Genomic DNA, 12,155 nt, shown 5'->3' with positions numbered 1-12,155 from the left:
TCGTAGTTCATTGTCAACACTTCTATACTTCACCTCCAGGGGAAACATACACAAATGCACACACAAACACAAATATATTCATGTATGTGTGAGTACAAACATATAATTTTAATTACAAAGTATCTTAATTATAAAAAAATTAGTTACAAATTTTCTTTCCTAAATTTCCATAGTAATAACTATTCCATTCTTTATTTAGCAATTTATTCTAAACATCTTTCCATATCTGCACATATATATCTCTCCTGCATTTACTTTTTAGTCTCTTTTTGATGGATACCTGAATTGCATATTTCTGGAAATTTTAATACCAAATTTTGTCAGACTCACCTTTTATGTTGGAACCGGGACCAACCCTATGAGAAGAGAATTGCTATGGCTAGGCAACAAAAAAGATATTTAGAGGCAAGAAGGGCCTGGAGGCCGCCTCATTCACCATCATTTAGACTCTCCCGCTCTGCTTCAGTTCATGAATATACAAAAGTTACCTGTTGTTTTCGTGATAACTGTTTAAAATCCAATATGAAAGCAGGTTAATGTGAGAAATGTCTCAATGTTAAAATTGTTTCTTACATAAACACTTTCATAATTATACCTTTCCTTCAAAGTTTTGAACATCTGCATTTTTATATGACATTTTTCACCAAATCTCACTAACAGAAACTTTTGTTGAAATCCATGGTACTTTAGGAAGAGACTGTGCAGTGCAATCTTAGTTTTCTTAACTTTTAGAAAAGTTTCTTTGTGACTGAAAATGTAGCACATGCAAAAGTTCCCAAAGTACTTTTGAAAAAAATTACCCATCTTGAGAAAATCATAAAAATATTTTCAAATATATGCTGTCCTCCCCACTTTTAGTAGCAAAACTATTTTATGAACATGACAAATAACCTAATAACATTGCATTAATGATATGTTTTGAATATTTTTGTTGCATTGTGGGGATAAATAGAAAGATATGGCTTTCTAAGACTAAGAAGAGACTATTTTCAAATTGTTTACTTTCTGGAACATTTTATGATAGAATTATTGTGAGAATACTGTAGGGATATTTTAAAAACTTTACACAGTTTTTTCTTTCATAGAAAGCTAGTTTTCGCTTATTTTCCCACTGGAGGCTTAATGCTGATAATTTACCCATTTTCTGTTTCCTAATTAATAAGGAAAATTTTCCTGCCAGCAATGCTGAAAGACTGCAAGACTTGAAATCAACGGTTGACCTGCTAACAAGTATCACCTTTTTTAGGATGAAGGTATCTCATTTTATTTCTGTCACTGTCTTGGTGTGACATAACACATTTATTCCCTGGTAAAGTCTGGTTTACCTTTCTCTTGATCAATACTGTTCAACTTCAGCAATTAAATTGTGGTGACTTTGCCTGAGCTAAATGAAGCTTCCAGTATAAGGAGGGTTGAAAGGGATTATCCTAGACAGTTGAGATATTTTATTGGGCTCAAATTTCGTTTGAAATTAAATCCATCTTAAACACAGCTCTCTAATAAGTGGACATGGCACTTACAAAAAAAGTCCTTAAAAATGTGGAAGTGGAGTTTACTTCTTGTCTTAATTTTAACTAAGATATCCTACTGACTTTTTCATCATAAGAGAGTAGCTGACTCTTTAAGTTTACCCCAATTATGGCAACTTCCATTTTTAGCCTTGGCCTGTCTACGTAGGAATATATTTGATCACCTAATCCACTATAATAATTATTATCTACCAAACTATGCAGACACTTCTTTTTAGATATATCTCCTCTGCTTTAATAGAAAGTTCTCTAGAATCATACTTTGGCTAGCAGGACAATTCATGTAAAGTCTTTCCTAAAATTATTTGTCTGGCTATGGGCTAAAAAGTTTTGTTCTTTGAAAGAGTTTTATGATGTTTATTCAAAAAAATTCTACATAGAAAAAGACTGGAAATAATTGTTTTTCTTTTTGGTGTTGCCTGTGATTGTTTCCACTACAAGCACTAAAAATGATATTTTATAATATAAGAAAGGCAAAAAAACCCATACTGTATCAATAATCATTTAAATTCTTTAAACTTCAATTAAAATGTATTTGGTTTAAAACCGTGGTTAAATTGGGTGACTAGGATGAATAGAATGTATGTCAATTCTGACCTACTGGCAGCAGCTGCTGGAACAGTGTGTAGAAAATGATAGTGAGACCCAGTCCAGGCTCAGTGGGAAAGTTTACTTGATTGACAGGTGATGCTTACCATAAACAATGAGGGTAAATGGGAGTGAGGTTAGAGAGTGCCAGCACAAGTGCTACATATCTGTCATTCCTCAGTCACCAGCCTTGCAGTGTTTAGAAAACAAATCTTGTCAAACTTGCAAGTCCTCTTTCCCCTCCCTCATGATCAGCTGATGACCTTGCTTCCTATTTCACTGAAAAAACAGGAGCAAAGACTGGAGAGCTTCCTCAAGCTCCAACCATATGCTCCCATAACCCATCTCACCCACCTACTTAGCTACATCCTTGTCTGTATACTCTTCCTTTTTTAAATTACTATTGATTAGCTGTCTGTTCTAGAAAAGGTGATCTCTTCCACCTGTGCAATTGATTTCATTCCCCTCTTGCATACTAAAACATTTTCCAGCAATCCTCCCCACTTGCCTGAATTATCAAGTTTCCCCTTTCTACTGGATATTCTCCATCACCAAACACGCTCTTAATTTTCAATCTTAAAAATAGTGCTTGACTCCAGGGTGGCTCGGTGGCATAGTGATTAATTTCACGCATGCTGCTTTGGTGGCCCAGGTTCGCTGGTTCTCTTCCTGGGCACGGACCTACACACTGCTCATCAAGCCATGCTGTGGCAGCATCCCACATAGAGGAACTATAAGGACGTGCAACTAGGATATACAGCTAGATACTGGGGCTGTGGGGAGAAAAACAAATAGTGCTTGACTCCACTTTCTTTACAGCTACTACCTTAACTCTTCTTTTCCTTTGATGCCAAAACTCCTCAAAATAATCCTCTTTACATTTTCTTTCCAATTTCTTTCCTCCCATTATCTTTTGGACACATTTCCTCTTCCATTGTCTATTTTTCTCATTACAGACAGTAAAATTCAGTCTTTTGGTTGTACAGATCTATTTGTTTTGACAAATTTGTAGTTGTATAACCATTACTACAATCAAGACATAGAACAGTTCCATAATCCTCCAGCATTCCCTTGTACTGCTCCTTTAGAGTCAAACCCTCTCCCAGGCCCTGGCGACCATGGATCTGTTGTTGTCCCCTTTGGTTTTGCCTTTTCCAGAACATTATGTAGATGAAATAATACGCTATCAAGCATAACACATTGGCTATTCATCCATCTTGTTGAGTGTATCAATGGTTCATTCCTTTTTATTGCTGAGTAGTAGTAATTCTTTGTTATGTGTGTACTACAAGCATTTGGGTTGTTCACAGTTTGGGGTTATAACAAATAACACTGTTAAAAATATTGATATACATATTTTTAGTGTAAACATTAGTTTTCACTTTCGTTGGGTAAATACCTAGGAATGAGGTTCCTGGGTCATTTAGTAAACGTATGTTTAACTTCACAAGAAATGCCAAATCATTTTTCAAAGCAGTTGTACAATTTTTCATTCCCAGCAGCAATGTATGAAAATTTCAGTTGCTCTACATCTTCTGGTGAAGCTCTTGGTATTTCCCATGGTGCTAGGAGTGAAGTTCTATCTAATCGTGGTCTTAATTTTATTTCTCTATTATTATTTGTTTTAAAGATTGGCACCTGAGCTAACATGTGTTGCCAATCTTCATTTTTCTTCTTCTCCCCAAAGGCCCCCAGTACATAGTTGTATATCATTGTTCTAGGTCCTTCTGGTTGTGCTATGTGGGACTCCGTCTCAGCATGGCTTGATGAGCAGTGCCATGTCCGCTCTCAGGATCTGCCCTGGTGAAACCCTGGGCTGCCAAAGCTCGCAAACTTAACCACTCAGCCACGGGGCCTGGCCCCTATTTGTCTATTAATTAGTAATGTTGATCATCCTTTCTCGGGCTGATTTTCCATCTGAGTTTCTTTTATAAACAATCTGTTGAAATATTTTGCCAATTTTTTGTTAGGTTATTTTCTTATTGTTGAGTATTAGAAGTTCTTTTATAGACTCTTGATACAAGTCATTTATCAGGTACTTTATTTGTTAATATTTTCTCCCTGTCTGTGCTTTGTCTTTTCATTCTCTAACAGTATCTTTTGCACAGGAAAAATTCTTAATTTTCATGAAGTCTATTTGTCAATTTTTCTGTTTGTGGATAGAGCTCCTGGCTAAACCAAGGTCACAAAGAGATTTTCCTACATTTCTTCTAAAAGTTTTATTTTGCCTTTTCTATTTAGTTCTATGTTCCATTTTGGGAGTTATGTTTTTAATAAGGTGTGAGATATGGGTCAAGAATAACTTTTTGCATATGATATTCAATAGTTCTGACACCATTTATTGAAAAGATTATCCTTTATCCATTGAATTGCATTTGCATCTTTATGAAAAAATCAGTTAGCCATATTTGTTTGGGTCTATTTCTGGACGGTTCAATTGCCTGTAATTTCACCATGACTATATTGTCTGGATTACTTATAGCAAATCTTAAAATCAGATAGTGTGAGTCTTCCACCATTTTTCTTCTTTTTCAGAATTGTTTAGGCAATGTTATTTCTCATTGGGATTTTGACTGGGATTGCACTAAATCTATAAATCAGTCTGACAAGAACTGATTTTTAACAATACTAACAATATTAAATCTCAAAATACACCATTATATTTTGAACCCACTCCAAACAGACTTTTATGTCATCACTTCACCAAAGATGATCTTGTCAAAATCACTAATGACCATCACTTTGCTAAATCTAGTGGTCATTATTGATCTTCATCCAACAGCATTCAATATCACTTAATATATTTCATCAATTCTTCCTCCTGGAAACCCTTTCATCTCTAGATTTCCAGGACACCCCTCTTGCTTAGTTTTCCTCCTGTTTCATTGGCTGATTATTTTCTGGTTTCCACTACTTTGTTCTTTCTCATTTTCCTCATGTCATAGGGCTAGAATTACCCAGGGTTTATTTCTTGGAACTCTTCTCTTCTCTATCCATACTCATCTAGTTTCATTTCTTAAATCTTCTCTAAGCTAATAATTTCCAAATTTATATCTCTAGCCTGGGCAGCTCCACTACTCCAGACTTATTTATCCAAATTTCTATTTGAAATCTACTTGTGTGTATAACAGTTTGCTCAATCTTAACCTGTCTGAAAGTGAGCTCCTGATCTCCCAAGCACAGTCTTGCCCATCTAAGTTGAGGCTATCTCCACTGTACCAGTTACTCAGGCTAAAAACTTGGGGTTTTAACCCCTCTTTCTCTCATACCAATCATCCAATCTGTAGCAAATCTGTTAGGTCTTCCTTCCCAAATTAACTAGAATATGATTTCTTCTGACAGCTTCTAGCTTACCACCATAGTCTAAGCATTATCTTCTTTTGACTGAATTATTGCAGTATTCTCATCACTAGTCTTTCTACTTTTTCCATAGCTCAACCTAAGGCAGTGTAAGAGAGCCTTTTAAAAGCTAGTTTAAGTTAGGTCACTTTGCTGTTTTACTCAAACAATCCAATTCCTTCCCACCTTGCTCAAAGCCCAGGTTCTTGCAGCAGTCTATATGTAAGTTTTCTCCTGGCACCATCCTCTTACTTTTCTGAATTTATCTACTGTTGCAGTCCTGTGTTAGTTCTGTTCCACTGAATCACTTCCTATCCCCTTTTCTCTAGTTTATTTTTATTTTCAACATGCATCATTATGTAATACATTTTACCGATTTATTATGTTTATTATGTAAAAGAATTTAGCTCCATAAGGAAATGGATTTTTGCTTCTTTTGTTCGTTGCAATGTCACCATTGTCTGGAATAGTATGTGATACATATTTGTTGAATGATTGAATGGAATGAATGATATCGTAATTGGACACTTTAAGTGTTTCTATTTGAATATTTACAACTATGATCATTTCACTGAGTTGTCCTAGCAGAAAGTTAAAGTGAAGATGTACACATTTAAAACATTTCTAAGACCATATTTTTCCTGAACACAGAAAAATCAACTGAAAGCATTCATTGGATATTGTTTGTTTGTACTGGATTAAAATGTTCTAGTTTTGAGTTTAAGAAAATAATCTGTCTCTCAGGTTTTAGAGCTGCCAAGTCCCCCAAAGGCCAGCTTGGTGGTGAAGGACTGTGTCAGGGCTTGCCTGGATTCCACGTACAAGTATATTTTCGACAATTGCCATGAACTCTATTCCCAGCTAATAGACCCGGTAAGAAAAGATGAGCATCTACTTTCTGTTTCTAACGCCTATTTCTGTAAGTTTAGAATGACAGTAAATGGGAAAATATGTTCATTTAATTTCACATTAACTGCAGGTTTTGAGAATTTCCATATTGTTTCTTCACATTTGAACATTACTTTTATTTACATGGAGTAATTCACTCCTTACAATAACTTTATGTGGTAAAGACGGATATTGTTGTTGAAGTTTTTCAAGAAAGGAGTTAGTTTTAGAAGAATTAAGTAATTCATGAAGGTCAGAAGTGGGCAAGTGGCAGATCTGGGACTGGAATTTAGGATTCCAACTCCTGCTCCTGTGCTCTTCCCTATGTTCTTCTCCTATGTTCTCATACTGCCTCCCTGCTCATTTTACATCATAAAAGTGATAGATGTGGAAATTTTTATAGATCAGGATGGTAAAGTTGTTATATACGTAAATTTATTATTAATAAATATTTCAAAAATACAAAAGAAAATACAGAAAGTAAATCAAACATGCATATACTTACCACCTAGATGACCAAATGTTAACCTTTAGCAATGTTTGCTCTGCTCTTCATGGTTTAAAGGCATTAAATATTGCACATGAAATGGTATTTCACTTTATACTTCTTCCAAATTGATTCCCCTCCCTTCCTCCCCCTTCAGGGATGAGCACAATTTTAATTTTGGTGAGTTTGAACGTCTTTTCACATATGCTCAATTTTTCACATATGCTTCAGTTTTATTTTCCGTGAATTGCCTATTAATCCTTTGCTGATTTTTCTCTTGGCTTGCTTGTCTTTTACTTATTAACTTGCAGAAAATTACAAAATGTATTCTGGATACTAATCCTTTGTCAGTTAAGTGATCTCATATATTACTTCCCTCTTTATATGTGATGTGTTTTTTTGTTGCATTGACATTATCTAATGCACACTATGATTTATACATAGCTATTACTTCTATAAAACTGGTGTTTGAGGTGGCTTTTTAATATGTGTCTATTGTCTATCTGCTTCCCTGAAGAATGCAGTTGTTCCACTAGATATTGAAAACTGCAATTATCTGTGGAACTTCCTGGTTACTTGAGTGCAGCAGATTCTAGAAAGCATATGTTGGATGAAGGCTAGTGAGACTCTTTTAAGCTAGGTTTCAAGCTGGGTGTCTTATGGTATTAAATCTTTCTACAGTCATTTATTTCTTAGCTAATAGGAGAAAAAAATTAAAGCTGAAGTTTTTCATTCTATAAGCAAAACAATATATAACCACATAATTGTCGATAACTTTAGTTTATCATTTCTGCTAGATGTGCTCTAGTTTAGAAACTTGGTTCTCTGGGATTTCTAGGGATTAAATTATCTCTAATTTATACTCTCCTCTTGGGTGACTTTCTAACAGCTTCCCTTCATCTATTCTGTAGTCTCTATCTTCCTACCACAAGGTTCTTTCAATTCTGCATTTTCAACAGCATTGTCTTTATTTACCTAAAAGATAAAATTGAAACTTTTTATTATACATGTACATATTTATTTATATTTATTATACCATGTACCTTACATAACTTCATTATCAATTTTATCAGACTTTACCAGCCTCAATTTTTCACTCCTTACAACTCCAAACCCAAACTGGTCCCCTCTCATGGGCCCTAAATTCTATAATTTCTGTGAATTGGCCATCCTTTTATACATCCATGCATGTATGTGTCTTGTACTCTATGCCTAAAATGTTCCTCCCCCGTTTTCTGCCTTCATCAAAATCCAACTTAAATATAACCTCTTGTTCTACTAATTAACACCAAAATGGCATACCTTAGAGTCTTTCTAATATATAAATAATAATGATAAAGATAATAAATAAAATATTCTTTTTATTTATTTATTTATTTTTTAAAGATTGGCACCTGAGCTAACAACTGTTGCCAATCTTTTTTTTTTTTTTTCCTGCTTTATCTCCCCAAAGCCCCCCGGTACACAGTTATATATCTTAGTTGCGGGTCCTTCTAGTTGTGGGATGTGGGACGCTGCCTCAACATGGCCTGACCAGTGGTGCCATGTCCACGCCCAGGATCCAAACCCTGGGCCGCCACAGTGGAGCATGTGAACTTAACCACTCGGCCATGGAGCCAGCCCCTAAAGTTTTATTTCTGTAAGAGATATAGAAACATGGGCAGTTCCCATAAAACAAACATGCCCCTAAGAAAAAGTAAATCATTGCCATATCAAAATGAATCTAGTATAGCTTAATATTTGCTGACTTGGCTTTCAAAAAAGAGATATCTACGTAACTTGCTAACTCACTAGTTTTCTTTTTAGGTAGGAAGATCTATAGATGTTACATAAAATCTTATCAACGTGGGGAATGTTTGTAGCTAAGCTTCAAATCAGAGAAAAAGATCTTTCCATAAACATTGTTATCATTAGAAATTCTAAAGCAAGCACTTATTGGATCTGAATAACTTAGGAAACCAATGCTCCCTGGAGCCCTTCAGAAGCCATCTCAGAACAGTTTTAATTATTAAGGCTTATCTCTCATTTGACTGCAACTCCATACTCCTGGGAGCTCAAGTTAAGACCTTTTTTCCTCACACCACACATGTGAATCGTCCTCAAATTCTGATGACTTTATCTTAAACATTAAATACATTATCTTCATAACACATCCAGAATCTGACCATTCTCACCAGCTCCATGCTTCCACCCTGGTCTTAGGTACCATCATTGCTCACTTAGATTACTTCATAACTTCCTAATAGAGTTCAATACTGTCTCCCTACCACCTTATGTCTGTTCTCAAAAGAGCAGTAAGAGTGACACTTTTAAAAAGTAAGTCAGCAGCCCAGCCAGCTGTCCTGCTGGGGTGGGCTGCTAAGTGCAAAGTGCAAACTCGATGCTTCAAAAATAAATAAATAGAAAATAAATAAGTAAGTAGAAAGCAAGTCAGATCATGTCACTCTTTTGCACAGAATTTTCTAAAGTCTCTTCATTTCAGTCAAATTCAAGGTCCTCACAATGACCTATAAGACACAGGATCTGTCCCAAATTACAACTTCCACCCCACTTACTCTATTACTCCATCTTTTGCACATATTATCAGGTGAGTGGAGAGCCAAATAAGAGTTTACCCACAGGAAAGTAACATGAACAATGCTATACCCATTGTACTTATGACAATGCCTGGATCATAGTAGGTACTCAAAAGCATTTGTTGAGTGAATCGAATAAATGAATAAACAATAATTTTTCTCAATACAATAAGAGTTTATAGGTACACTTGGCCTATTATAAACAAGACTGAAAGAAGTGCTCTTCTCTGTGGGAGGCTCTCAGTGCTTGACTAAAGCCTCTTGCAGTTGTCCTGGTCATATTATAGGGTGCTAGATGATGAACTATGGGAGGAATTGGTGAAAGCCACATCTAGTTCCAACCCTTAAAAACATCCTCAATATCCTCCAGCTCGCGATCTTCTGATGCAGTAACCTAGAAGCCCACACATTCCAGATGGTATAGCTACCAGCTAGAGGAGAGCTATCTAGCCAGCTTCAGACTTTGGATACTTAAGAAATAATCCATTATTTCATTAACTCACTGAGATTTGGAAATTTATTTGTTACCACAGCACAACTTGGTTTATTTTGACTAATAGACTTTCAAATCCATTTCCAACCTGCCACCAAAACTATCTATTTATAATGTGTCCATTTTTATATGACTATGCTATCTATAACTCTTCACTGGCTCCCCACTCACTCATGGGATTAAGTCCAAACTCTTTGCCATTATCCAAAGGTCCTCTAAGATTGGAGCTCTAGCTATTTTTCCTTATTTCAACCTCATTTCTACCTTGCATTCTGTGATTCAGCACACTAAATTCCATGATGCCTTTTCCTGCATTGTCTTTACCTGCCTGGATTGTGCTTCACCTCCTCAAACCCCCTCATGGCTAACTCTAGGTCATCTGGGCTTTTCCTCAGGAAGCCTTTAGGTCCTCTCCCAGCTGAATTAGGTGTTCCTGCTCTCAGCTCTCATGATACACTGACATGTCATCACCAGTGCACTTTTCATGCTGAATTTATTAGGCACTTAGTATATATTATCTGTCTGGCCTGTCTTCTCCACAGGGGTGTGAGTTCATCTTTGTAGCCTCTGTGTTCAACGCTGTGTCTGACTTGGAGTAAGGTCGATAAACAAAGTAATTAATTAATAAGAAACAAATTTTATAAAAACAGCATAAACTCAGTTATTTATAGTCTCCTTCAATGACTCCATATCAAAGTCTGTGGTCAAGAACATGATCTCCAATATCAAAACTCTTGAGTTCAAATCCTAGCTCTACTGCTTATTAATTTTCTTGCCTTGGATGAGCTGCCTGGCCTCTTCACATCTCAGTTTCTTCATCAAGACATATTTTTAATAGTCTACTTCTGTTTTATCTGAGTTCTATCTAGATGATGTAATGCCTGAAACAAAAAAATAAAACTTTCAGGGTTGTTGGACACGGTATAATTCTGTTTATTAAAATGTAGAAGCATACTTTCTCTCTCCAAAGGGGTTTTGAAGAACCGTATAAAAATAGTACTTGGAATAAAAATGGAAAATAAATTTGAGAGAAAAGTTGCAACAGTTGCAGTTAGAAGAGCAATACAGAAGTGTGGTCTCCAGAGGCCAGCTGCACACTCATAGAGCAGCATTTACCTTGACTGACTTACCAGGCTCCATATTTGTCATTCAGTTTAGCATAACTAAGAACTCAAATGTAGCAATGTAGACATCTCTTGCATAAATATATATGAGATCAATCTGCAAACGAGCCTAATGTTTGTGTTATATTTCTTTAATTAAGAATGAGTTTAAGAGTCTTCTCAAAAGCTTGTTAGCCTTTTGAGTAACCATTTTTATTAATCGCCTGTTCATATCTTGTGCCTATTTTTAAAAATAGATTATCTTTTTCTGGTTGATATTCTGGCATTCCTCAGTCCTTTGTCAGCTTTTGACATTGCAAATATTTTTCACAATGTCATCTTTCTTTATCTTCGTCACAGTGTACATTTATAAGAAAATCTCGATATAATCAAAATGATCAACTTTCCTATTTAAAATCTGCACTTGGAGGTTTTAAAAAGTCTTTCCTACCCATTCCACAAGTAGAGCGGCTCCTTCTGTAGATTTTAATGACACGCATGTGTTCTAGCTTGCTAATAATCACTGTTAAGATCATCCAACTAATTTTCCTTGCTGTTGTTCCATGATCCTAAAGCAACCTTCAGGTTACAAATTTTCTTTTCATATAGATCTTCTTCCAGGAGAAAATAAGTCAAAACATTTTCAAGTCTGTTTGAAATGTTTGGGTTTTTATTTTAAAGAAACTCTCATTTGTTCCCTGAAGTGTCCTCAGAACCTACACTAGTTCTTGGCATATAATAGTGCCGAATAGACATTTGCTGAATGAATATCTATGTCTATCTCTCTGTCTCTCTATCTGTCTATGGAAAATCACATACATATGCTTAGAGTCCCTTTGTTTCCCTCCAAAATCAAATTCCTCTGCCTCTTACCTCTGAAGCAATCTCTATTATGAATTTTATATTAGCTTTCTGGCTCTTCTTTTTGAACATTTATTATACATGTCTGTTATCCATTTGTGGTACCCTATTTATCTCCATCAATCTCTCATGTATTACACTGTATAAACTGGCAGTACAGTGATGCGGTTACAGGTGCTAACTCTAGAACCAGACTGCCTAAATGATATTATTTGGTAGGAAGGCTTCTGCAATTTTTAAAGCTCAATACTATTTTTGGAGATCTATCTATATTGATGCATTTAGGTATAG

General features: G+C 35.6%; 1 protein-coding gene across 9 annotated transcripts in view; it reads left to right on the top strand.

The window, feature by feature from the left end:
- UNC13C (unc-13 homolog C) overlaps positions 1-12,155 on the top strand; it is a 585,940-nt gene that overhangs the window by 326,143 nt on the left and 247,642 nt on the right. For 6 of the 9 annotated variants that reach the window (XM_070579899.1, XM_070579933.1, XM_070579910.1 and 3 more), the window contains 2 exons: positions 1,164-1,253; positions 6,201-6,329. In XM_070579899.1, the coding sequence (XP_070436000.1) occupies positions 1,164-1,253; positions 6,201-6,329 (219 nt within the window). The remainder of the gene's footprint in view (positions 1-1,163; positions 1,254-6,200; positions 6,330-12,155) is intronic. The other 3 variants (XM_070579965.1, XM_070579974.1, XM_070579954.1) reach the window with 1 other exon arrangement.

The sequence above is a fragment of the Equus przewalskii genome, chromosome 1, assembly GCF_037783145.1.
Source record: "Equus przewalskii isolate Varuska chromosome 1, EquPr2, whole genome shotgun sequence".
NCBI classification, from domain to species: Eukaryota; Metazoa; Chordata; class Mammalia; order Perissodactyla; family Equidae; genus Equus; species Equus przewalskii.
The sequence above is the reverse complement of the archived record's forward strand: the minus strand, read 5'-3'. Positions and strand labels throughout refer to the sequence as shown.